The sequence below is a fragment of the Monodelphis domestica genome, chromosome 4 (assembly GCF_027887165.1).
Source record: "Monodelphis domestica isolate mMonDom1 chromosome 4, mMonDom1.pri, whole genome shotgun sequence".
Lineage (NCBI taxonomy): Eukaryota > Metazoa > Chordata > Mammalia > Didelphimorphia > Didelphidae > Monodelphis > Monodelphis domestica.
Genome location: NC_077230.1, coordinates 294,991,697 through 295,019,669, shown reverse-complemented (window position 1 = coordinate 295,019,669; position 27,973 = coordinate 294,991,697). Strand labels below are relative to the sequence as shown.

The 27,973-nt window shown below is 36.0% G+C and overlaps 1 protein-coding gene across 4 annotated transcripts in view; it reads left to right on the top strand.

Annotated features, from left to right (window-relative positions):
- The window catches only part of SPATA13 (spermatogenesis associated 13), a 160,012-nt gene that overhangs the window by 121,215 nt on the left and 10,824 nt on the right, over positions 1-27,973 (top strand). For all 4 annotated transcript variants that reach the window (XM_007495227.3, XM_001375720.5, XM_007495228.3 and 1 more), the window contains 6 exons: positions 3,796-3,932; positions 5,369-5,548; positions 7,695-7,880; positions 10,196-10,375; positions 12,154-12,386; positions 18,951-19,080. In XM_007495227.3, the coding sequence (XP_007495289.1) occupies positions 3,796-3,932; positions 5,369-5,548; positions 7,695-7,880; positions 10,196-10,375; positions 12,154-12,386; positions 18,951-19,080 (1,046 nt within the window). The remainder of the gene's footprint in view (positions 1-3,795; positions 3,933-5,368; positions 5,549-7,694; positions 7,881-10,195; positions 10,376-12,153; positions 12,387-18,950; positions 19,081-27,973) is intronic.

The following is a 27,973-nucleotide window of genomic DNA, read 5'->3' as shown; positions in this document are numbered from 1 at the left end:
TGCTGATGATGGATGAGTTAAAGCCACTGAGAGGAATTGCTGGCAAGGACCTGAGACAGCTAGGTGACACAATAGAGAGAACACTGGACCTAAAGTAAGGAAGACTTGATTTCAAAACTGGTCTCAGATACTTACTAGTTGAAGGTTCCTGAACAAGTCACTGAACCTCTGTCCACCTCAGTTTCTTCAAATATAAAATGAGGAAATAGTACCAACTACCCTACCAGATTATTATGGGAATCAAATCAGATAGCATATGTAAAATATTTAGTAGAGTGTCTGGAACATAGTAAATACTCAATAAATTCTTGTTCCCTTTTTCTTCCCCCCCTTTCCTCTGCTCAAATATGAAGATATTAGGAGCTGATTTTCTCCCCTGGATGACACCAATGATTAACCTACAGAAAGGAAAAGGAATCCTTATGATCTTTCTCACTGTGTGAGGATGGCAAGGTCATCCACTCAGCTCATTTTGGCAATTATAAATAATCTTCTGCTCCCCTTTGACAAATTAATTGGAGGACTTATTTTAGGTTTGTGCTACACCAGGTACAAATGCTTTCTGACTTTAGCTTCATGCCATTTTCCTCTGCCTTTCAGAGGGAAAAAATCAGAAATCTGGAAAAATGAGAAAACATAGTACAGTGGAATAAGCACTGTATATAAAATTAGAGGACCTACATTCAAATATTGCCTATGATACTCTCTTTGTGATCATGGACAAGTCATATAACTTCTCTGAGCCTCAGTCTCCCTTTCACAGTGAGGTTTGACTTCTAAGCATAACAAGATAATCACTATGTTCCCTTCTAGCTCCATAATCCTAAATTAACTTGGACATTCAATTTCTTGTGATTGGGCAAATGGTTCTTTGAGGGAGACGGTGTCACTTTCAATGCTTTTACCTGCAGAAGGAGACCCAGGCTCTGTTTTTTTTTCCATGAGCTTTCAGGTGGCAATTTAGTTTATTCTTGGCTTTAACTGCTACTGAAATATGATAAGGAAAGAACTTTTGTGCCAGATGGTGCAGAGCAGAGTTTACTGAAAGTTAAAACATCCCAGCATTTTGCTTTCCCTTTAAGGACTGAGAATGCCAAAATAGATCCCTAACTCAAGGGCACTGAGAACATTTGAATAGTGATCCTGAAGACCCATTATGCAGAATGAGACATACATTTATGGACATGTCCAAAGTGAGAATTTGTTTTGCTTGGCTATATGTATTTGTTACAAGGGATTCTTTCCCCTTTTTTTCATTATGGTGAGAAGGACTACAAATGAATTAAAAGTCATTTAAAATAGTTACCCCAAATTCTTAGACAAGACAAACCTTCCTGCTTTATTGTGCTTTTTTTATTCTGGTAGTTTAAATGTTATACATATTGTGTGGCCTTATAAATTTATAGAGGCAAGTAAAGGCTTAGAGGACAAAGTGCTAGACTTGGAGTCAGAAAAACCTGAATTCAAATTCCACCTCAGCCACATTTATATAAATTCATTTCAAAAATCTTAAAGTATTATAAGTGCTAGTTATGGGACAGCTAGATGGCACAGTGGATAGAGCACTGGACCTGGAGTCAGAAGCACCTGAGTTCAGATCCAGTATCAGATACTTACTAGCTGTGTAGCCCTGGGCAAATCACTGAACTCTGCCTCAGTTTCCTCATCTCTAAAATGAGTTAGAGAAAGGAAAAAGCAAACCACTCCAGTATCTTTGCCAGAAAACCCAAAATGTGGTCACTGAGAGTTGGATGTGAATGACTAAACAACAATATAAAGGCATTATACTTTTCCCCCTCTTTGTAGAAGAGGTTTTAACTGTAGCTTTGTATCTTTCATAATTCACATAGTTTATTTGTTCTGACTTCTTCATCTCACATTCTCCTGTCTACTTAGCAAAGTGTTTCAAATTTTCACAATGAAACTTATCCACTGTTGTCAGCTGAGTTCCCTATTTTTTAGCTAGTACAAATCTCTACCTTTTTTCATTTCTTCCTGTTTTTTTCACACTCTGAATTCTATCAACTTCAAATTGCAAATGTTTTGCTTCTGAATGCTGGCTAGCAGGATAGATGTTTCCTCCTGTGCATAAAATGACTATAAACCTGTTTTTTTTTTCAAAGAAAGAATTATGTATGGAGTACTATCTAAAACTTTAAAAGTTCATTCATAGAGTTTTTCTGTATATCAGCTGGTAGAAGTCTTATTGTTGCTTTAAAAATCTCAGTGGAACTTTTCTGAATTAAAATAATGTAGGGAAGAACCAAGACTCATTGAGGCTTACATGGCCTGCTCAGGCTACCTCTAGGATATAGTGCATAAGACTGTTGTATGTAACCAGAATGCCACTCCCAGAAATGTGATGGAAAGAAAAGCCTAGGTTACCTGACCCCGGTAGGATAGAAGGAGGGCAACAGCTTGAACCAATGTAATTAAAGACTCCTATTTTCTGTAGCAGGACAGCTTTTGGTGGACATGGCCTACTACTCCCGGTAACAAAATAAGGCACTATGCTGTGAAAGTGGGACAACTGAACATTGGGCTTCAGTACTTTAAAGATGGCAGCAAAGCTATTCTTGAAATGATGGCATAAGCCTAAATTTAAATCTGAGACTTTTCATTTTGGATTAACTCTCTGAGTAATGACAGTTCGTTCCTCTCAAGTAGTATTCAGTTGCTACCTTTTCACCTTGGGGAGGCCATAACTTTTCAAATAAGAGTCTGATCTGAAGAGCATGATTTTGATACCTGCCAATAGTTTTGCTTGTATATCTAAAATTTAATAACATATTACTTGGGAATGTTACATTTCAGATTTGGGTTTCATTAGATATACTTTGGTAAGGAGGGCACAGCTAGGTGGTTCAGTAGCTAGAAAGATAGGAGATCCTGAGTTCAAATATGACTTAGACACTTTCTAACTGTGTGACCCTGGGCAAGTCACTTAGCCCCAGTTGCCTACCTCTTTTTGCTCTTCTGCCTTTGAACTAATTTATAGTATAGATTCTAAGAAAGGTAAACATTTTTTAAAGAAACAATATATTTTGGGACTCCAACTGTTAAGCTTCATCCCATATAATTTCAGGAAGCTTCTTAATGTACAGAATAGTTTATTTTATACTGTCATATATGCCATCTAAAATGGTCCACTGTTCAAAGAAAACTACTAGAATCAAAACTACTAGTTCAAAAGTTGTGACTTTTGCTTAGATACAAATCTGGCCTCAGACATTTTTAGCTATGTGACTCTGGGCAAATTGCTTACCCTCTATCTCAGATTCCTCAGCAGTTAAGTGGGGATAGTAATTTGTGAGGGTCAAATGAGATAAATATTTGTAGAAAGAACTTAGAATAGTAACTGGTTTTATAAATGTAATCGGTACTTTATAAATGCTTATTCTTAGGGCAGCTAGGATGCTTAGTGGATAGAGTAGCAGACCTGGAGTTTGGGAGGATTGGGGTTCAAAGCTGTACTCACATTCTTCCTAGCTATACGATCCTGGGCTTGTCACTTAACCCCACTTGCCTAGCCCTTACTATTCTTCTACCTTGGAACCAGTACTTATATTGATTCTAAGACAGAATATAAGGATTCTAGGAAAAAATAAATAAATAAATGCTTCTTTCCTTTCCCTGTCTCCTTCCTGTATTCAATATCATCAGACAGATTTTCTTACATTTTGAGTTACTGCTAAAATAATGCTTATTTGCCCTTGGTAGAAATCTCCTATGTGGTTTCGTGTTATTATTGCTTACTTTGATGGGCCATTCACTGTTGGCAACTTTTTGTTTCAGTTTCAACAGATGGAGCCACAGAGTCATCTGCCTTAGTTGATGATAATGGCAGTGAGGAAGATTACAGTTATGAAGAGCTCTGTCAAGCCAGCCCCAGATACTTACAGCCCGGGGGAGAACAGCTAGCCATCAACGAGGTACTGTGGGAGAATCTTATTCCTTAAGTGGCAAGTACTTCTATATAAAGATTCATCTTAAGATGTTCAGAGCCTCAGTCTCCCTTGTGCTGATTTTTATAATCATGTAACAACATTAAGACTTCTTAGATGCCTTCTACTTTATTTACTTGTCATGGTTGAACAGTAAGCTACATGCTATACCTAGGTGAATTTTCTGGATACCTACAGCTTAGCCTTTGAAACACCACGGAATTTTTTGTTTCCTTAAACAAATTTTCATGAAATCTTTTCCAAGAAATATCATATACATATCTTTAAAATGGAACAAACTAGGGGGGAAACCCCATAATGAACTGAACATAATTTAATCTTTCTTTGATGAATCAAGGCTGTCACAATTAATAGTAATTGTTATGCTATGCATGTCTCCTAGTAGTGGTGGCAGTGATGATGATGATGATGGTAGTTAGGATTGGCATAGCAACTTAAAGTTTGTAAAGCATTTTGCAAATATTATCTCATTTCATTCTCACAAACCCTGAGATGTAAATACTGTTATCATCTCAGTTTTACAGAAAAGAGATAACAATAGCTAAAAATTCTATAATGCTTTAAAATTGGCAAAGAATTTATACATATTATTTTATGTGCTCCTCAGACCTTTGAGATTGTTCTTATACCCATTTTATAGGTAATTGCTGAGTTTTATAACATTTTTGACTTCTCTTTAGTCAGGCTTTCAGGTATCCATTTTTAAACTGTTGTCTACCAATGCCTTCCTCTTACCCTATTTTAATTTATTTGAGGTTGAACACCAGGTAATCAAACTGGTTAAAATAATATCTTGAACACTTTGGCAAATTTTTGCATGTGAATTTGAACTCTGTTACATCTATTGGGACACTCAGGCACCATTTTTGCTTACTTCCATATTTTTCATTGTGTTTAAGATAATCAATGTCCCTAAGTCAATAAGATTTTTTCTGTTTTTTATTTTGGAGAGTCCTTCAAGAGAATATGAGAAACTCTGCCTGCTGTCTTTTCTGCAATCTTTTATAACACAATAGACAAAGAAGCAATGTTGTATAATCTATAGAGCCCTTGACTGGGAGTTAGATGGACATTGGTTCAGGTTCCACTTCTGACACTCATTGACTATGAACCCATGGAAACACTTAATGTCTTGCTCTCTGATACTTTAAGATGTGGATCAGTTGCATTGGTAGAAAGAAGTTTCCTTACCAAGAGCTTGCTAAACCAATAAAATCACAGGTCTGGGCCAGAACAAAAAACAAAGTCTAGATCATATGGTAGGCTGTTCAACAACCAATTATGGCATCCACCACAGTGGTAGGTGGCTTGGATGATACCATCAAATGACAGGACATGATTCTTGTACTTGAGGGAGTTACAGGTGCTTTTTATACATTGGTGTGGTTGTGTTCCCCATTCAGCTGATCAGCGATGGCAATGTGGTCTGTGCAGAAGCTCTGTGGGATCATGTGACCATGGACGATCAGGAACTGGGCTTCAAAGCCGGAGATGTCATCCAAGTACTGGAGGCCTCAAATAAGGACTGGTGGTGGGGCAGAAATGAGGATAAGGAAGCCTGGTTTCCTGCTAGTTTTGTCAGGGTAAGTATATAACATTTTCTGTCATTAGATAACAGATTCAGAATAACAGATCTCCAGAGCTGGGAGGGATGTTAAAAGCTGTCTAGCTCACCTTGTCCTTGAATAAGAATCCTTCTATGACATAGGCAACAAGTGCTTTCCAAGATCTCCAATGAGAGACAGCCCACCTATATCTTATAAGGTAGCCCTTTGGATAACTCTAATTGTTAGTAGAGGGAAGACTTCAAGGCTATAGAGGCCCACCGATGTCAAGGGCTGTTGCTGTATGACTTTGAGTCAGAATAGATATCTCTAGCATTTTCTCCCCCCACATTTTTCCAAAGGAGACTTTAATTTCTACCAGGAGTTTTAGAAGTTTGGGCCAGAGGTCACTCTGTTCTCTTCAAAGAGGAGGAAGACCACTCTAGAATTATATCTATCTGATCTCTTAAATGTTAGTAGTCTAGGGGAGATGATTGGGTTCAAGCTAGTTTCCAATAACTTTCTCTTCATTTCAGGCAAAAAGGGCCCCAAGCTCTATTTCCAAGGCTTGAACCCCTTTCCCACTAAATTCCATAATTAACAGAGTGAATAACAAAGAAATTAATTAATTCAAATCTGAGAAAGAAATCAGAGAAAATATAAATAGGTGAAAGATCCCTCCCAGTGAGAGTGAGGTAACTCAGTTTCACCAAGGGAGAAAGTTCTAGTTCTCACACAAAGGCAAATTTCCTGTAGTGTCTATAGTATGGCAGGCAGCATACCAGCTCTTCTCATGTCTTCCCCTTCAGCAGTGTAAAGTGGGGTTGGCCTCCTCCTCCTTTCCTTTTGAAGTTGGAAGCCAGAAGCATTTGAATCAACTTGAAGCTCTTGAGTCCTAAATAAGGCTACAGCTCTCTCATTTCTCTGCAACTCTGCCCTACTCCTCACACATAGCAGGGAATTCATCTCCACCAATAAGTAGACTCCCATACCATTGGGCTTTGGAATAAATGTTATATTGAAAATATTTCTTTCAATTGAGTATAACTCTTGCCCTTTTGCATCATTCCTATTTGTGCTGTGTGAGGCGAAACAGAGCAAACCTAATTCCTCTTCATTGGTCTAATTTGTTTGATGATTGTCCCCAATTTCCCCATCACACCCCAATTTAACTTTTGGCAGTGATGGAATTCTCTTCTGCTTTTTCTTATCCGTTCCTGGTCCACAGAACAGGGGCTTGAAAAGAGAGTAGATTATTTCATAATGTAGCATCTGGTATCTAGTGTTATAATATTCAGTTGTTTTGGTTGTGCCTGACTCTTCATGACACCATTTGGGGTTTTCTTAGCAAAGACACTAGAGTGGTTGGCCATTTTCTTCTCTGGCCTTATTGTACAGATGAGGAAACTGAGGCAAACAGGGTTAAGTGATTTGCCCAAGGTCACACAGGTAGTGTCTGATACTAGATTTGAACTCAGTAATATAAGTCTTACTGACTTGAGATCTAGCACTCTATCTGTTGTACCACCCTGCTTCTTTCTAGTACCAAGTAGGTCATTAATTAGAATTTAAAGGAATTGAGAAATAACATTGCATAATGAATAGAAAGCTGGCCTCAGACCCTAAAAGATCAGGTTTTAACTCCCAACCCTGACCTATCCTGGCTTTCTGATTAGGGAAAAGTTGTTTAAACTCTGAGAGATCTAATTAAGTCTCTATGACTACAAATTGCAGAGAAGGTGCCACCCAGCTTTGGTAAAGGCAACTTCCTTTATCTATGAAATCATATGTCCAGAAGGTAAGAGTCTTTAAAAAAAAAAAAAAGTATTCTATTTGGGGCAGCTAGATTGCATAATGAATTGGCCTGGAGTTGGGAGGACCTGGATTAAAATCTGGCCTCAGACACTTCCTAGCTGTGTGACCCTGGGCAATCCCTTCAACCCCCATTGCCTAGTCCTTCCTGCCCTTCTGACCCTTAATGGGGCCACAGAGCATTGGATGAAACAACTGAATAACAATATAACATAAGTAAGAACTTAGAGGACTGGAGAAAACTTAGCTAATTGTAATGTTTTCTAACAATATCCGTGAATTATTTTCACTGTGAGAGAAAAATATAAGATAAATGACTGTTTTGTGACAACCTTTTTCTCTAACCCAGTTGTCATTTCTGTTTTGTTGACAGTTAAGAGTCAATCAGGAAGAACTCTCAGAGAATTCCAGCAGTACTCAGGGTGAAGAGCAAGATTCAGACACTGGGAAGCACCGCCAGAAACATTCAGAAAACAAAGACCAGATGAGGACCAATGTTATACAGGAGATCATGAACACCGAGCGCGTCTATATCAAGCATCTCAAAGACATCTGTGAGGTAGACTAGCAGGCCCCATTGAATCTTTCAGACTTAATTTCACATCAGGTGATTGGTCCAAGTGTTGCCAAAAGATTTCTTGCTCTGAGGGGTTGTCTCATTTATAGTGGTTATCGGAGTCATCCCATTTTAAAGCACATTTTGCATCGATCTGTCTTAGAACTGAACTCCTAAAATTACACATAGGGTCATAGCATCATGGATTTTCGAAACTAAAAGGAATCTTAGACATCCTTCAGTCCAACCTCTCATTTTACATCTGAGGAAATTAAAGTTCACAGAGATGAAGTGGCTTGTTTGTCTAAGATCATACAGTAATAAGTGGCAGAATGATGACTGAAACCCAACTCCATCCACTTCAGTGAATGGATTTCACAATGGTCTCAGCATTTTTTTAAAGCTAGCAAATACTTTCTTTAAAATGAAGTACTTTGATTTTAATTATCAAATGTTCGCTACTCTCTATTTTGATACGTTGATGCCATCCATTGATAAATATTCATTTCACTCATTGATGGGATTCTAAATCATTAGGCCACCTCCAAGTAATTTGGTCTGAACAAGAAAATAATTTTATCTAGGAAGTAATTATTTTCTTCATAGCTCCATATAATACATTTTTCTCTAAAGCCCTGACTTTTATCTCGATTTCATATAATATACCTAGTCATCAATTTTTTCTATCAGTTGACAGATTTTTCATTTTTTTTTGTTAGGCTTTGGAAAATTGATGCATTTAAAATTGAGTCTGTATAATTGGAATAACTAGACCATATAATGGGCTCAAATCTGATCATTTCAACTTCAGATTCATTTACCTATTCATGTGGATTACCACATTGTTAGTCCTGCAAAGGCAATTCACCCATGAAGACAGCTGAAATGATCAAGTTGGCCCATTTTGAGTCTGACTAACCTGCTGCATAGAATGATACTTAGCTAGTATTTGACCAGCTGATGAGAACAGGTTTTTTAATAAATGATTGGCATGTGGTCAAAGAACTTACTGTAATATATGAGTATGAGAACCAAAAATGTGTATTATAGAGAAAAGCATGTATCATATAGTAGTAGAGTTAGCATTAATGTTAATGTTATTTTTATTTGGAGATGAAACTGAAATAAACTATTTTATATGTGAAAAAAAGGTATCATATAGTAATACATTTAGTGTATTTTTTTAGAAATAAATATTGACTACATGAGAGACAATGTTGCACATAGTGGATTAAGAATAGTGCTGATTAAGGGCCTGAAAAACTTGGGTTTTAGTGCCAACTAAGAGGGGCCATTTGACACTTAGGCTCTTAGTGCTACAGGCTTACTCTTTAAGATCTATATTTGTGTTATTCCATCATCCCTTGCTATATCACGGTTCACTTATCACAACTTCACTGTACCACAGATTTAAAAAAAAAAATATATATATATATATGTAATTTTATATCACAGAGTTTTCACTATATCGTGGGATTTTACAGAAGAATACCATACTGAACACAATGGAAATGCAATATGCCACTATTACTTGTGCAATTTTGCCAAAATGAGATTCTACACAGCACACTGTTGGCTGATGGAATAAAACAGAGCTATGTTCTGTATCCTGGGCACTGATTGGCTTAGTGTTTATAAGAGTGTGGGAAAAGTTAATAAGAGTGTGGAAGAGGTGTATAGGAGAGTGGGAAGGATTTATAACACCATAAAATATATATAATAAAAATAAATATAATGCTGCTACTTCACAGATTTTCACCTATCATGGGGGTCTCTGAAACATAACTCCCATGATAGGTGAGGGATCACTATATAACAAATGATGTTGGTAAACTTATAAATTTATTGATGGAATGATTGGGAAATGTGTACTGGATATAGTTAGTTTTTCATTTTTCTTGGCTGTCTTGACTAGTAATGTAGCATTGAACTAGCTCCTCAGCAAGTGGTGATATCCTATTTTGTGATGTTTTCCAGTCTGTAAAACAGAATTAAAGCTAGAAGAATGGTGATCTGATTAGTTCAGAGAAAGATGACAATAGAAAGTATGAGCTCTCCCTTGGAAATCAAGCAAGTAGTTTGAATTAGAACTTTTATGCTCTTCCTTAAATTGCTTTGCTTTTTTTTCTTTTGCATTTCTGTAGTGACTTGTGAGAATTTCTAAGAGTTTTCCAGTTGAGGACATGGTATCACAGTAGAAGCCGGGGAAAAAAGACACTTGTTTTCCCCTGAGGACTAAAGAGTTGGAATATTCAAATGGATTACTTAAATGAAAGTGTTTTTTAAAACTAATCAAAAAATACATTGTTTCCCCTCAGGGCTATATTCGTCAGTGTCGAAAACATACAGGAATGTTCACTGTTGCCCAACTGGGTACTATTTTTGGAAACATTGAAGAGATTTACAAATTCCAAAGGAAGTTCTTGAAAGATCTTGAGAAGCAATACAATAAAGAGGAACCTCATCTGAGTGAAATAGGATCTTGCTTTCTTCAACATGTATGTCACTATTTATCCAATTAAAATAAGATTTGTAGTTTTCTAAAGTTTGACTCTACTAAGAAGAGTGGGCAGACAGCTGTTTATTTAGACAAGTGGTAATATTTTCATGGAATGTAGCTATGCTTTTCAAAAAATATACAATGATTAACTTATACAGGGTACAATTGTAGAAAGTACATTTAAAAATTGTTAAATATTTTGAGTACATTAAAAAAGAAAGAATCTCTTTACCTTGATGGATTCAAAGATCATGGTATTGCATTTAGAATAAGTTCTGACAAATATAATTGTAGAGATGGGTATTTTTGGATTGGCACAGTGGATAGAGTGCTGGGTCTGAAGTCAAGAAAACCTGAGTTCAAATCTAGTCTCAAACACCTACAAGCTATGTGACCTTGGACAAGTTATTTAACTCTGCCTCAGTTTTCACATCTGTAAAATGAGCTAGAGAAGGCAATGGCAAAGATACTCAAGTGATTTAAGGAGAAAATCCCCAAAAGAGGTAAAAAAAAAAAGAGTCAGACACCACTGATAATTACTGAACAAAATATGTCTAGGTGTTTTATTGAGGAAATATGTGGTAAGTCTATGTCTAATCATAAATACCTCTATTTTGGCACTAGAGTCTCTCCCTTTTGTCTCATTTCAGAAAGCATGTAAAATCTTAGAGGTCTAGCCTGCCCCTGATACACTAGTGCCACATTGGTGAAGATGTGGCACAAGTGCAGGGCTGCTTAGTTCCCCCTCTTCCCAGTCCCGTAGGACATTTTTTTGCATGTCCCACCCCTCTGTCCAGTCAACCAAAGCAAGCACTTTCTTCCTCAGCTCTTTCTGGTAATTCATGGCTCACAGATGGCTTTTTTTTTTTGCCCTCTGGGTACTAGAACTCTTAAAGGCTGTTACCAGTGTTTGATTCTTTCTTAAACTTTATCCTGTGCCTGCATAAACTACAAAAATCTTTCTAATTTCCTAAAGCTTTTTAAAATGTACTTAAATAAGTTATTATCTGCTTATTTCTTTTTCTAGGGGAATGGAAGGGAATGTGCAATAATCTATCCTCCTTAGCTACAGAAAAATGTGTTATTCACTCCCCTGTCAAGCACTCCATGTTCTATCATAGATTTGAAAATGCATGATACCTTGACGGTTTTCTAGTTGCCCCGTTTTTGTTGTTGTTGTTTAGTTTTGGGGTTTTTTCCCTTTTGCAAAACTTCTTTAAACACACTTTTTCTTTCTCTTTTTCTTTCTTTTTTTAGGGGGAGAGGGAGTTAGAGGCTTCTTCAGCTTAGGGCAGGATTAGGGAAACTGTCTTTTAAGGCCTGGTACACCTGCCCCCCTCCCCCCAGGTTGATATAATGCCAATGTATTGGATATGTACTTAACAAACATATAACTTTGTTGTTCAGTCATGTATCTAACTCTTTGTGATTTCATTTGGGATTTTCTTGGCAAAGATACTAGAGTGATTTGCAGTTTCCTTCTCTAAGTTATTTAACAGATGAGGAAACTGAGGCAAACAGAATAAGTGTTTTGTCCAGAATCACACAGCTAGTAAGCGTCTAAGGTCAGATTTACACTCAGGAAGGTGAGTCTTTCTGACTTCAGGTCCAGTGCTCTATCCATTGTGCCATTCAGCTGCCCCAACAAACAGATAATAACTCTAGTTTAAAGGATTAAGTGCCCACCAAAGTCATTAGTTCACTCACCCTACTCCTCAGTCATTCTGCCAACAAGACCCCCAACTTTATAATTCAAGTTCTGCTTTTTCTTTACAGCAAGAAGGCTTTGCCATCTATTCTGAATACTGTAACAACCATCCTGGGGCCTGCCTGGAGCTCTCTAACCTGATGAAGCAGGGCAAGTACAGGCATTTCTTTGAAGCTTGTCGCCTGCTTCAGCAGATGATTGACATAGCCATTGATGGGTTTCTCCTTACTCCTGTTCAGAAGATTTGCAAATACCCTCTGCAGCTAGCTGAGCTACTAAAGTACACCACTCAAGAACACAGGTGAGCTAACTTGGAAAACTGAAGAATTCCTTCAAGAATCATCCTTAATTAGTTACTTATTAATGGCAGCTAGTGGGGCTAAAATGAGTCTTGGGTCTGAGATCTTGAAGGAAAATTCTAGGTTCAAACCCTGCTTCAGATACTTACAAAGTTGCATGATCCTAGGCAAGGTACTTGGATCGTGATAGCACCTTCCTTCCACAGTTGTTATAAGGATCCAGTGAGAAAGCACTCTATATTGTTGTTATTCAACCATTCAATTGTGTCCAACTTTTTGTGACCCCGTTTGGAGTTTTCTTGGTAAAGATACTGAAGTGGTTTGCCATTCCCTTCTCCAGCTTATTTGATAGATGATGAAACTGAGGCAAACTGGCTTAAGTAACTTGCCCAGGGTCCCACAGATAGTCAGTGTCTAAGGTCACATTTAAACTCAGGAAAATGAGTCTTCTGACTTCCTGGCCCTACAATTCATTAATTCATTCACTGAACTCTCTCTCCCTCTAATCTGTTTTGAGGGGGACTTATGTCTAATCTATAGCTAATGAAAATGTCACTACAATGCTGTTTCTCCTTGAGGATCACTTATTTATAGGAATTCATGGGACAAGAAGAACTTAGATCAAAGAAGCATTTAGGAATTCCTTGTCGTTACAGCTATTAAACACTGAGAAAGGAGAAGCCATAGTCCCCATTCCTATTGAACACAAAAGGATAGAATAGACTAGACCAACATTCTCCTTATCTCCTACCCCCATGCCTTATCTACTGTCCCCTAACTATAGCTACAGTAGACCCTAACCCCCCAGGAGGTTTTAAATGGTCTTTTGTTATTAATAAACAATACTCACAACAATATTAAGGAATAAAAAAATTAATCTCTAAGTGAAACAATAGCATTTAAACCAATTACAGTTTTCTAGGGATATTAATGCCTATATCTTTTTCAAAGCAAAAACACAAATAATATATTTGCTCTATATTCAATCCTAATAATGTCTTTATAGGGTTTTTTGGCACTTGTCCTTTTTTAAAAAAAGTTATCAGTGTATTTTAATTTCTTTACATACATAAATATATAAATGTTTACATTAAAACAATTATTGACTACTCCCACTTTTTAAGAGGTCTCTTGAAACAGAGTAAAACTGTTTATAATTACTAATGCAATGACCTCATCTGAAAGTATGTGCAACATTTCACATCTGAGTACTCCCCCACTACTCTATTTTTAAATGATGAAGAGAAATCTATTTTCTTTCCCTCCCACTCCTACCTCATTAGAAAAAAGAAAAGAAAAATAAATTTCCTATAACAAATTTGCATAGTCAATATCTTTATACTTACAAAGATCAGTTGACCTTTTTTTTTTTAAATGTTACCATAGACTATTATTCTGGTTATACTGATCATATATTGCATATGTCTTCTCATTTTTCCTTATATTTTTAACTTTATGTCGCCATAGTACTCTATTACAATAACATAATGTTATTTACCAATAACAATTATTTGGCTGTTTCCTAGTTTTTCCCTGTTAAAAGTTATGAATATTTTTATATAGATATGTCCTTTTTTATTCCCCAAAAGAATTATATTGCTATAAATGATCATCTATATTATAATAATTTTTCTATATATTGTCACTCTACCCACTTCATAATCCTCCCTTGCATTAATAATATTTATTTTTAATTATCAGGCAAAATTGACCAATTCAGCAACCAGGTCTGCCACAGTCTGCACCCACAGTATTGTCCCCTCTCCCTTTCCTTTTCCCTACCTCTCTTTCCATAAGAGGAGAGAATTTCATTTTCTCTCCTTTGGAAATAATACACACACACACACACACACACACACACACACACACACACACACATAAATTTGCTTAGCCATTCTAGTATCAATGGTAGCCTACTTTGTTTTGAGTTGTTGTTGTTAACCACATAAAAAAATGTTGGTATGAATACTTCTATATATATGAAACTTTTTTTTTGGCTGTAGCTTTCTTGGGTACATGCCCAGTAGTGGGATTCTTAGGTCAAAGAGCATAAACATTTTCTTTCAAAATTCCATTTTTTTCCCAAATGTTAGGCCAGTTCATAATTCTACCAAGAAGGTATCTCTTTTTTTTTCCTCATTCTAATGATATCTTTAGGATTCAGTCCCAGCAAAGGAATTATTGGGTCAAAGAGGATGAGTAGTTCTTGTGACTCATTGTTTATTGCCAGATTATTCTGCAAAAGATTTGTATGAGTCTGTAGTCCCAACAACTATCTACTAGAGTCTATTTTCCCATGGCCCCACCAATACTGCATTCTTATCATGCTTTACTATTTTTGTTTATACCAGTTTTAATTGCAAAAAAAACCTTACTTCTTATAAATTTTGAGAAATTAAGGCATAAACTATTTGTAGGGAAGCAATTAAAGGTATATGGAAGGGCTTCTAGGTGGCTAAGTGGATTGAGAGGCAGGCCTAGAAACAGGAGTTCCTGGGTCCATAGCTGGTTTCAAACATTTCCTAGTTGTGTGACCCTGGCAGGGCAAGTCACTTAACCCCTACTGCCTAGCCTTTACCATTCTTTTGCCTTGGAACCAATACACAGTATTAATTTTAAAATGGAAGGTAAAGGTTAAAAAAAACCTTATGTGGAATAGATAAAGAGTCAAGTTAGAGAACATGCCTTTTTGATGTTTAAGTATCTGTCTAGTTATATGATTCTCTCCTATTTCTAGTTTGAGATGATGCTAGCTATCTGAAAAGTCTCTTTACCCCCAATCTGCATTGATCCATAGTCTAGCTGTCTTGGTCTTCTGAGACTTTTTTGATCTTTCTGGTCCTCAACTTTCATTCTCACTCCAGGCTAAATTACTAACTGAGCTTTCTTGGAGATTCAAGATATCTATATCTTCTGACAATGTTTCTCCTGAACTAAAAACAAAACAAAAAGATACTTTTAAAGGGTTTTTTTGTTTATTTATTTTTGTTGGTTGGTTTTCTGTTTCTGCCTCCCTTTTAAGTCCCTGGAGTTTTGCATTGGACTTTTGGACTTAGATTCCTTTTTGAACCCTTACAGAGGAGTTAGAGATGTCATATTAACTAGCAACAATAAACCCTTTTCATGTCTGCACAGGCAGCCATAGACATGATCATAAAAAAGATGCCACACCTCTAGGAACCTGAAATGGAAGACAATTCACCACTGCAGGACACAAGTTTTACTTTGCCTCCAAGTACTAATAATAGACTCATTTATTAAACCATATACAAGCCTCTCCCCATGTTCTCCCAAGAAGCCACCACACAAATTTGTGAGATCACAGTATTTTAGAGTTATAGGAAACTTCAGTGGCCATGAAATTCAACCCATATAACTAAACACAATTTTTGAAAGGAAGAGGGGAGTGGTCAAATACCTGTTTTTGGCCTTCTTTTTCCTGGTGCTTTAGCCAACAAATATAACTAGGCATTGACAGCATAGCCTTTGTAGCTACAGTAAGAAAAGTGGGAGGGAAGGGATCCTATCTATAGGATACCTTTCAAAAGCATAATAGCTCTGGTTCAGAGGGACAGTCTCTAGCATAGTAATCAAATTAACAACTCTCAGGGCATAAAGGGATTGACTCTTTTATCTTCTCTCTAACCATACTCTCCTTCTTAAAATTAGATTTGTTCTGAAGGAGGGCAGTAATTAAATATAGCACAATGGACTCAAGAGTTGATGTAAAAATGGCTTAAAGAACATAGAATAAGGGAAGTGGTTTCCTTGTATGTAGCAAGTGAAAAAAGTCAATCATTACTCTTTTAAAAATTTAAATTTAATTGGTTTTCAGGGATCAAAACTCCATTTTTTTTTCCTCTTCCACCAATGGGAAAAAAGGAAAAAGAAAAAAAAAACAAATCACCACATAAAGATTCAGAATGAAGCAAAACAAATTCTACTGTTGACTGTATCTAAAAATATGTCTTGATTACTCATCACTGGTCCTCTAGAATGAAGACTGGTCATTGAATTCATTAATGTTCTTAAATCTTTTAAAGTTTTTTGATTTTAAAATGTTGTTACCATGCAAATTTTTCACTTATTTTTTCCTTATGTAAAAAAGAAACAAACTTTTTGGGGAAAATAGCAAATTCTCGAATGAATAATAAATTAGGGGAGTTTGTAAAGAAAGTTCCAGATTAGTTAAGCTTTCACTATTAAAACTTATCCAGAATGGAAACGTAAAAGGAAAATATCTACAAGGACTTAGTAAATTAATAAAGAGACATTCTAGGGTATCTGTTGCCAAAATTCAACACTGGGACCCTTAGACTTCACATGTCAAGGAAGAAGGAAGATGGAAAGGAAGGAAGATTTTAAATTCTTACCTCTGAATCACTTAGGTATTGTACAGAGTTGGCTAAATTTTAAAAAACCCTTTTTGAGAGGAAAGACCTACTTATACAATTATGTACATATTTAATTGTATAAGTGTATAAGTAGGTCATATATATATATGTACATTATATATACATATATATATATATATCAGTTCTTTCTGTGGTGGCAAAGAATTTGAAATTGAGAGGATGTCCATCAATTGGGGAATGGCTGAACATATTGTGGTATTGTGTGGTAAGAAATATTGAACAGGTTGATTCCAGAAAGAGTTAAAAAAGACCTACATGAACTGATACAGATTGAAATAAGCAGAACCAGGAGAACATTGTACACAATGACAGTATTATTGTGAATGATAAACTCTGAAAGACTTAGCTACTCTTAGCAATACAATAATTCAGGACAATTCTAAGGGTTTTATAACAAAGAATGCTACCCACCCTCAGAGAGAGGACTGTTAGAACAAATGCAGAAAACAAATCATTTTTCACTTTAATTTACTTGGGTTTTTATTTGGGGATTTTGTTTTTATAGAAGTATTCTTTTACAAAAATAAGCAATATGGAAATATGTTTTGCACCCAGATCAAATTGTTTACCAACTCTGGGAAGCGGGAAGGAATAAAGGGAATGAGGCAATTTGGATCCTATAACTTTAGAAAATTTATGTGGAAAATTGTTATTAAATGTAATTGGTAAAATTAAGTATCTTTAAAAAATAATAAATTAAATACAATTTTAAAACACCTTTGGAAAGAAAAAGTTAAAAAGTTTTTTTGTCTTCTAGACCAGAAAGCTTATCTGTACATATTGTTAAAAAAAAAAAATTCCTGCTTTTCTGGTATTAAGAAGGTTGTGGATTGAACAGATGAAGATGGTAGGGACATATGAGTTGTCTGTATCTCCATTACTATAGGGAAAAAACCCTTCTTTTTTTATCTTTACTGTGGGTATTTTCATGGCTTTTTGCTTTTAATTTCTTGCTTCTCTGGTCTTGGTCTCAGAGCTTGTTCTATTACTTTCTGATTTCATCCTAAAAAACAGTTATCATGACTTCAGTGACTGCTTTTGTGGGAAAAGGGCCTGGGATTTCCCTGATGTTGTGTGTTTATTGTGTTTGTCAATAGACAATAGAATGGGCTATCAAGTTCCCCCTTCTACCCTTTCCTCCAACCTCCCCAGGTTTTCTAGCCCCAGGGAGGAAGCTAGGGGCTGTGTCTTCACAACCTGAAAATATTGGAGAATATTTAAAAATGTGTACCATTACAATACATTGCTTAGCCTGTATGCAGACTAGAATTCCATTGCCAGTTGGTTTAGGACCTATGGTCTTTCATGGAGTGGTACAAATGGAAAATGATATTAACTCACATTTATGTAGTGTTTTCAAGTATACAAAATTCACTTTCCTCACAGGTCCATAAGATGGGTAGTGCAAGTATTGCTGTCCCCATATTAAAGATAATAAAACCGAGGTTTAGGGAAATTGTTCAGATATCAAATGTCAAAACTAGGACTTAAATTCATATCTTATGATTCCCAGATTATTATCCTTCCCAGTCTACGATACACCCTGGAGAAGCTGGAAACTGGTTGGGAAGAAGCCAGTTAGGTTTCATTTGGTTTGACCAGAATTCACAGGAGACATTATAAATTAAGGCTTGTATCTAGAATCAAATGAATATTTGTATTTCTGTGCCAACTGCAGGATACAATCTGATTCTTGTTGATTAGTTTATCAGTTGCTTGCTGATGCTGAGTGTTAGGGTTTTTTTGGCCATAAAGAATTGAAGGTTTTGAAAGTATTTTGTATAATAGAATAGAATTGAAAGAACAAGAAAACAAAATATTTTCTTTTTTGAGGAGAAAAATGCATGCTTGTTGTGAAAAAGCTTATTACTGGTTGGAATTCATTTTCATGCATATGGCTTTCTGGCTAATGAATGAATATATTCTGTGGGTGGGGATTTTGAATTACAGTCCTTCAGTCAGCTCACTTAATGTCTGCAGACTATAGTCTATTCCAGACTGACCACAAAACAGAAAACAGTAACTGTTTACTTGCCATTTGGTCCAAAGTCTTGATATGACTAAGCCCTGGTGACTTAGGTGATTATCTTAGCAGCTGTTATTTTTGTCTTGGCATACTATGTTATTAAAATCAACCTCCTCTTTTTTCAGCGATTACAACAATATAAAGGCAGCGTATGAGACCATGAAGAATGTAGCCTGCTTAATCAATGAGCGTAAACGGAAGTTGGAGAGTATAGACAAGATAGCACGCTGGCAAGTGTCCATTGTGGGCTGGGAGGTAAGTGCTAACCCTGCCGCCACCACTTGCCTATGCCCTTTCCCTCTGTCTTATCATTCTGATGACATACTTTACATTTTGTGATTTATTCTTAACATAGGGTATTCTTAAGATAAATATTTTAGCAACTTTTTATTGAGTTGTAAAGTCATTTGCTTTATTTGCATTAATTTTGTCTCCCTGCTCATTTTAATCATTGATTCAATGAAAACCACATCCTAAACTGGTAGACAGGTCTTTGGAACTGCAGAAATGTTGCTTGAGGGCAGATCAATCTGCTATTCACAGAATTGTTTTTAGACATGATTTGTCTGGCTTGTAAATTCTGAGGCTTGGATGGGCAGGAATGAGTTTTTGATTGGCCTATCATTCCTATAATGGAAATGGGCTTTCTCAACATATCTGACAGAGTCTGAGAGTCACTAATAATTTAGTCTTTTGCCTAAAGGAGGTTCTGTTAATGACATCTCTCTCAGGCAGCCAGGCTTATAAAGTAGATGCCATCTTTAACTCTTCATTCTCCTCCTTTTCCCCTAAATCAAGTCAGTTGCCAGGTTACCTCCAGAGTATCACTTTCATTCAGGTCCCACAGCCATCACTCTGTTTCAGCATCTGGATTATGGCACGGTTGCCCCACACTATTCTATTTTGTACATTTCTGCCATTTTCTTTGCATTACTTCAGTGGATCTCTAATCTCATCAGTTGATATAAAAACAGCAACTTCTTTATGCCTGGCCAGCTTCTGCAACTCACAGCCATGTTCTTTAAATTCCCATAGGTGGTCATCTCTAAACATTAGTTCCTTTCTCTAGGTCTTTGGACATTATATGAATATCAGTGGAAAACTCAGGAAATCAACTGATTATCCTCCAATTTCTTTATAGTACCAATGCATTCCCCCTCCCCAGGCAAACATCTTAAATAGCCTGCCTTATATCCTTTCTCCTGAGTAGTTCTATCTACCTCTCCATTGTCTTTTGGGTGACCATCAACTTTAACCCCTTGCAGACTGAGGTATACAATGACTTGTAGCCATATAGCATCACCAGAAGTACATTGCTATAAAAGATGGACTTTTTTTTTGTCAAGTTGATGCTTGCCAGAATAGTCTTCCTAATGCACCCTTCCAACCATGTCACTCCTTTGTTTAAAAGTTTTCAGTTCTCCATTACCTACTAAATAAAGTCCAAATTCTACCAGATTAGAAGTCAGCATTTTAGCCCCAACTTTTCTTCCCAATCTTATCTCCTACTCACTCTATTCCCCACCAAAAATTGATTTCTCACTGTTCTCTAATTATTCCATAAGTTTCCCCATATTTACTCATATCAACTGAAATGGCATCACCACATAGCCCCCCACCTACCTGTCCTTCAAGTCCAACTAGAAATGATACATTTTTCATGAAGTTTTTTCCATATTCCCCACCATTGTGATCTCTCCCTCCTCTGTATCCTAGCACATTGTACTCCTTATATTGCACTTTGCATTATCATTATTTGCATGCCTATATTATTCTCCCTCCTATCTTATACACTCTTCATCAACAAGAACTATGTTCTATTTATGGAATCCCTCATAACAAAAATAATGTCTTACATAGACAAGCAACACAATGAATATTGAATTGGTGATGGGAGTTTCAAATTGTTCAAATTTAGAGTCATAGAATTGAAAGGGACTTTAGTAATTCTCTACATGACACCTCCTTCTCCCAATACCACTCTCAGTATGCAGATGAAGAATCTGAGAGACAGTCAGAATCATAAAATCTCAGATTTGGATGGACCTCCAAAGTCATCCAATAACAATAATAACAATCACAAAAGTTCCATTTATAATAGCACTTTAAGCTTTACCAAGCAGTTTTGTTCCTTCCATCCTGTGAAATAGGTAGTACCGATATTTTATCTCACATTTATAGATGGGGTAACTTGGGCTCAAAGAAGTTAGATGTATCATCCAGAATGGAACACTTAAGTGTAAGATTAGAGTCTGAACCAAATCTCTCCTGATTAAATATACTTTCACTGTTCTATTATTTCATGAAGTCAAATAATAAATACCTTCTACAACAGACATGTCAAACATTTCTAGACCAAATTACAGCCCACAACACTTTCAAATGGGGCCTGAATAAGATTAAATGCAATTAGAAATATTTAACAAAGTAAATAAAAATACAGTAAAACAGTGATAGTGTTAATATGTGGTTCTCTAAGTCAATTTGTGACATGCAAGGATCCTTACATATCTAGTTTAATGGCCCCTGTTTCTGTTTGTGTTTGACATATTTTTAAGTTAGGAATTCTTCCTTATGTTGAGCCAAAATGTTTCCATTTATTAGTTTAAATTGAAATCAAGTCAACAAAATATTTATTAAGCACATAGTAGATCTAGGTGCTCAGAGAAATACAGGATCTCTTACTCAGACATTTTTTAGTAGTTCAGGTTTGGAACTGAAGAAAAATGAGGCACTTATAGACTAACATAGCAAAAGGAAGTTAAATTGACCCTAGCACAGAAAGGATAATCAGTAAGAATACAGTATTGATTCTCTGCCTACACGTTTGCCATAGGGGAATATTGATGACAAGGGAAAAGCTTTCGAATCTCCTCATGTTGGCTTTTGTACTCTTGCTACCAGGAAGCCATTTTAGTGGTTCAAATTTTCATTGCCTAGGCCCATAGGGGTGAACCTATGGCATGTATGTTAGAGAGAGCACACAGAATCCTCTCTGTGGGCATGTATCACCTGCCAGAGTTCATTACTAGAAAGCCAGAGGGACTCTGACTAAATGGTTCCCTACTCCTCTCCATGTGCAGGACATTCCTCACTTCATCCACCCCTCTACCCAGCAGCCCAATGGGAGCGCTTCCTCCCTCCCCTGTCTGGAATAGGGGTGGGAGGATGGCACTTGGTCCTTGGAGGCAGGGGCAGGGAACCACACATGGTCTCTGGGTGGCACATGGCACACAGTCTCTTAAAGGTTCACCATCACTGGCCTTTTAAGCCTTGAAGATAGTTTTAGTAAAGGAAAAATTAGTCCAGCCTATGGCAGGGTCTTAAGGAAAACTAGCCTAGCTTACCTATCAGTCCTAGTAAATATTTCCTCTACCATAGTTGGAAAGACAAAAAACAGTAGCCTGAGCCTTCAAGGTATTTAACATTCTCCCAAGGAATGGAATGTATACATAGCTCAGCATAAATAGAAAGTAACTGAGGAGAGAAAAGAGTTCTAGCAATAATGGGGGTAGGGAATAGGGACAAGCTCAGGAAAGACTTCCCTAAAGAAGAAACACCTAGGGAGCAGCTAGGTAGCACAGTGAACCTGAAATTGTGAGGACCTGGGTTCAAATCAGGTTCAGACACTTCCTAGCTATGTAACCTTGAGCAAGTGACAACCATAATTGCCTAGTCTCTGTCTTAGAACTGAAACTAAGCCAGAAGTTTAGGGTTGTATTTTTGTTGAGCTGTTATTTGTTTTGTTTTGTTTTTTATAATAAAAAAAGGTAGCAGCTATGCAAGTCTTTGATAGATGAAGATCCTAAGAGATAGAATTGAGAAGGAGTATATAATCAAGAATGACAGACATATAGTACAGATAAGCAACAGTCTGGAGTAGAATATTGAGTTCAAGGAAACAGTCAGTAATCCAGTCTTGCTGGAACTGTGCAAAGGTATACAATGAAATAAGTCTGGAAAAGTAGGTTACACCCATGTTACAGAAGACTTAAAAAATCTGGAGTTTCTATTTTATCCTATAATTATTCCAACTTTTCTAATGGGATAATATTTGTATTTTGCAAATCTTAAAGCACTATATAAATGCTAACTTATTATCATTGTCATCATTATTTATTATTATAGGCAGCTAGGTGGCACAACGGGGTCTGGAGTCAGGAAGATCTAGATTCATATCTGGCCTTAGACATTTACTAGCTGGGTGACCCTGGGCAAATTATTTAACCTCTGTTTGCCTCAGTTTCTTCATCTGTATTGCGAAGATAATGAATTATTGTGAGGATCAAAAGAGTAGAAGTTGTGAAGGGTTTAGCACATAGGGCTGGTACATAGGAAGCATTATCTTAATGTTAGTAGTTCGGATTATTATCTCTTCAAATCACAAAGTCATAGATATAGAGCTAGAACAAATCTTAAAAGGACTTTTTCCAAACTCTTTTATTTTACAGGGATGAAACTGAGATTCGGGAGGTTAAGTTGCTTAAAGTTAACCAGGTAGAAAGTGACCAAAGCAGACCTCAAACCCATGTCCTTTGGCTCCAGATACTTTGGCTCTTTCTACTACACCCACATTGCCTCACAAATAAATGTATCTTATTAAGATTATTAAGATAATTAAGATTACATATTATTAAGATTAAATATTAAATAAATATATATTATTAAGATTAAAATGTATATTATTAAGAAAGAGAAGCACCTTTTAATGTCAAGACCCATTCTAAGCAGCTACAGGAAAATAAAAGTTCCAAAAAATTTATGTTACGGGATGCAGCCAAAGCAGTACTCAGGAGAAAATTTATATCCCTGAATGCATATATCAATAAGTCAGAAAGGGAAGAGGTCAATGAATTGGGCATGCAATTTAAAAAAACTAGAAAGAGAACAAATTAAAAATCCCTAGATAAATATTAAATTAGAAATCATAAAACTCAAAGGAAACATTAATAAAATTGAAAGTAAAAGAACTATTGAACTAATAAATAAGACTAGAAGCTGGTACTTTGAAAAAACAAATAAAATAGATAAAGTATTGGTTGATCTAATTTAAAAAAGAAAGAAAAGAATCAAATTAATAGTATAAAAGATGAAAAGGGTGACTTTACCTCTAATGAAGAGGAAATTAAGGTAATAATTAAGAACTATTTTGCTCAATTATGTGGCAATAAATATGACAATCTAGGGAAAATGGGTGAATATTTACAAAAATATAAATTGCCTAGATTAACAAAAGAGGAAGCAGAATACTTAATCTCATCTTAGAAAAAGAAATTTAACTAGCCATCAAAGAACTCTCTAAGAAAAAATCCCCAGGGCCAGATGGATTCACAAGTGAATTCTATCAAACATTTAAAGAACAGCTAATCCTAAATATTGTAAAAATTATTCGACAAAATAAGCAAATAAGGAGTTTTACCAAATTCCTTTTATGGCACAATACTGATTCCCAAGCCAGGTAGACCAAAAATAGAGAAAGAAAACTATAGGCCAATCTCTTTAATGAATATAGATACAAAAATCTTAAATAGAATACTAGCAAAAAGACTCCAGCAAGTTATCACAAGGATTATTCACAATGATCAGGTGGGATTTATACCAGGAATGCAAGGATGGTTTAATACTAGGAAAACCATCCACATAATTGACCATATCAACAACCAAACCAACAGAAATGACATGATTTTTTCAACACATGCACAAAAAGCCTTTGACAAAATATAACTTATTCCTATTGAAAGCACTAGAAAGTACAGGAATAGAAGGGCCTTTCCTAAAAATAATAAACCGTATGTATTTAAAATAATGATCAAGTATCATCTGCAATGGGGACAAGTTAGAAGCCTTCCCAATAAGGAGTGAAGCAAGGATGCCCAGTGTCATCTCTTATTTAACATTGTACTAGAAACATTAGTGGTAGCAATTAGAGAAGAAAAAGAAGCTGAAGGGATTAAAGTAGTCAATGAGGAGACTAAACTATTACTCTTTGCAGATGATATGATGGTCTACTTAAAGAATCCTAAAAAATCAACTAAAAAGCTAGTGGAAATAATTAACAACTTTAGGAAAGTCCCAGGATACAAAATAATCCCACATCATCAACATTTCTATATATTTCCAACACAACTCAGTAGCAAGAGTTAGAAAGAGAAATTCCATTTAAAATTGCCCTGGACCAAATAAAATATTTAGGAATCTATTTGTCAAGACAAACACAGGAATTATATGAACACAACTACAAAACACTTTCCACACAATCAAAACTAGATCTAAATAATTGGCAAAACATTAATTGCTCATGGGTAGGGTAGGACGAGCTAACATAATAAAAATGACAATACTACCCAAATTAATTTACTTATTCAGTGCAATACCTATTACACTACCAAGAAGCTTTTTTTATTGAACTAGAAAAAATTATAACAGTTCATTTGGAAGAAAAAAAGGTCAAGAATATCAAGAGAACCAATGAAAAAAACTGTGAAGGATGGGGGACTAGCAGTACCAAACCTTAAACTTTTCTATAAAGCAGTGATCATCAAACAATATGGTACTGGCTAAGAGACAGAAGGAAGGATCAATGGAATAGACTTGGGGTAAATGACCTCAACAAGCTAGTGTACAATAAACCCAAAGATCTCAGCTTTTGGGACAAGAACCCACTATTGTATAAAAACTGCTGGGAAAATTGGAAAACAGTATGGGAAAGATCAGGTTCAGATCAGCACCTGACACCTACACCAAGATAAATTCAGAATGGGTAAATAACTTAATTATGAAGAAGGAAATTATAAGTAAATTAGGTGAACATAGAATAGTATACCTGTCATATGTATGGGAAAGGAAAGACTTTAAGACCAAGCAAGAGATAGAGAATATTACAAAATGTAAAATGAATAATTTTGATTACATTAAATTAAAAAGGGTTTGTACAAACAAAACCAATGAAACCAAAATTAGAAGGGAAGCAACAAATTGGGAAAAAAATTTGATAACAAAAACCTCTGGCAAAGGTCCAATTTCTCAAATTTATAAGGAGCTAAATCAATTGTACAAAAAAAAATCAATCCATTCCCCAATTGATAAATGGGCAAGGGACATGAATAGACAGTTTTCACATGAAATCAAAACTATCAATAAACATATGAAAAAGTTCTAAATTTCTTATAATTAGAGAAATGCAAGTCAAAACAAGTTTGAGGTACCAACTCACACCTAGCAGATTGGCTAATATGGCAGCAAAGGAAAGTAATAAAGGTTGGAGGGAATGTGGCAAAATTGGAACACTAATGCATTACTGGTGGAGTTGTGAATTAATCCAACCATTGTGGAAGGCAATTTGGAACTATGCCCAAAGGGCTTTAAAAGACTGTCTGCTCTTTGATCCAGCCATACCACTGCTGGGTTTGTAACCCAACGACATAATAGGGAAAAATACATGTACAAAAACATAGCCATGCTTTTTGTGGTGGCAAAAAATTGGAAAATGAGGGGATGCCCTTCGATTGGGGAATGGCTGAACAAATTGTAGTATCTGATGGTGATGGAATACTATTGTGCTGAAATAAATGATGAACTGAAGGAATTTCATGTGAACTGGACAGACTTCCAGGAATTGATGTAGAGTGAAAGAAGCAGAACTAGGAGAACATTGTTCACATAGACGGATATACTATAGCACAATTGAACATAATGAACTTCTCTACTAGCAGCAATGCAATGATCCCGGACAATTCTGAGGGACTTATGAGAAAGAATACTATCCACATCTAGAGAAAGAACTGTGGGAGTAAAAATGCAGAAGAAAACTATATGATTAATCACATGTTTCAATGGGGATATGATTGGGGATGTTGACTTTAAATGATCGCTCTATTGCAACTATTAATAATACAGAAATAGGTTTTGATAAATGATACATGTAAAACCCAATGGAATTGCTCATCAGCTCCAGGAGAAGGAAGGAGGGAAGGGAGGGAAAGAACATAAATCATGTAACCATGGAAAAATATTCTAAATTAATTAATTAAAAGAGAAAATGAAAATGTATGTTAAATCTGAATGAAATTCAAAAAAGCATTTTCTGCCTGTACTAAATTGTGCTAGAAGTTACATTCTGTCCTGAGAGAAGGAGAATATATAACATGGGTGAAATCTTTTGAATTTGTCAAGTGATACAGTGTTATCTCTTTATTCTTAGATTCATTAACAACTTTTATTATGGCCCTTGTTCTTAAAACTGGGCTTTTTTTCCCCTTCTAATTTATGCCCCTGTGGTTTACCCTGGCTTGGAAAGTATAGGTTTTCTTCTTTTTATTTAAAAAAAAATTTATAGGTATCGTTTGTTTTTATATTGCCTCAGTTTCCCTCTATACCCTTCCCTCTCCCTTCTCTCAGAGAACTGTCCTATAGAAAACCTATATTTTCTAAAATCATGGTACTCTTGCCTCAGGGAGTTCACAATGGCCCTGCTAGGTGCGGGGACACTACTGTGTAATTTCTGCTGCTGATGCCAGAGGACTTCTGAAAATGGGCTAAAAACAATCAAGCGTCTACAGTAAGCTTGACAATAACATGATGAGCCTTTGGGAACAGGAGCCACCAAGCTGCCTGAAGTGGGAAATTTATTCTGGTTAGAAATTAAGCATTTCAAATTCTTGTGCTGAGATGAGAAGTGGGATGAAGCTCACAATGTGTGGCCCTTCCAGTATAGGCAAGATAGAGAGAGCTGGTTATTTATACTGGAATATATATGTATACACATATACATACACATATGAATAAATGAACAAATAACTAAATAACAAGCAAATGAATAAACTAAAGAGAGTTATATATATATAGATATCTGAATGGATAGCTAGCTAGCTAGGCAGATATGTAGACAGATAGATAGAAAGAAAGAAAGAGAGACAGAGACAGACAGAAAGACAGATATAGATAGGCAGATAGACAGATAGGTGGACATGGGGATACACAGAAACAGACAGACAGATGAAAAAATAATGGCCTCCAGGCTCCCCTAATGTTCTTGAGAATTTGTATAGGCCATCAACCACTACTAATCTTTGTTTTTTAATTAAACCCTTACCTTCCATCTTAGAATCAATACTGTGAATTGTTTTAAGGTCAAAGAGCAGTAAGGGCT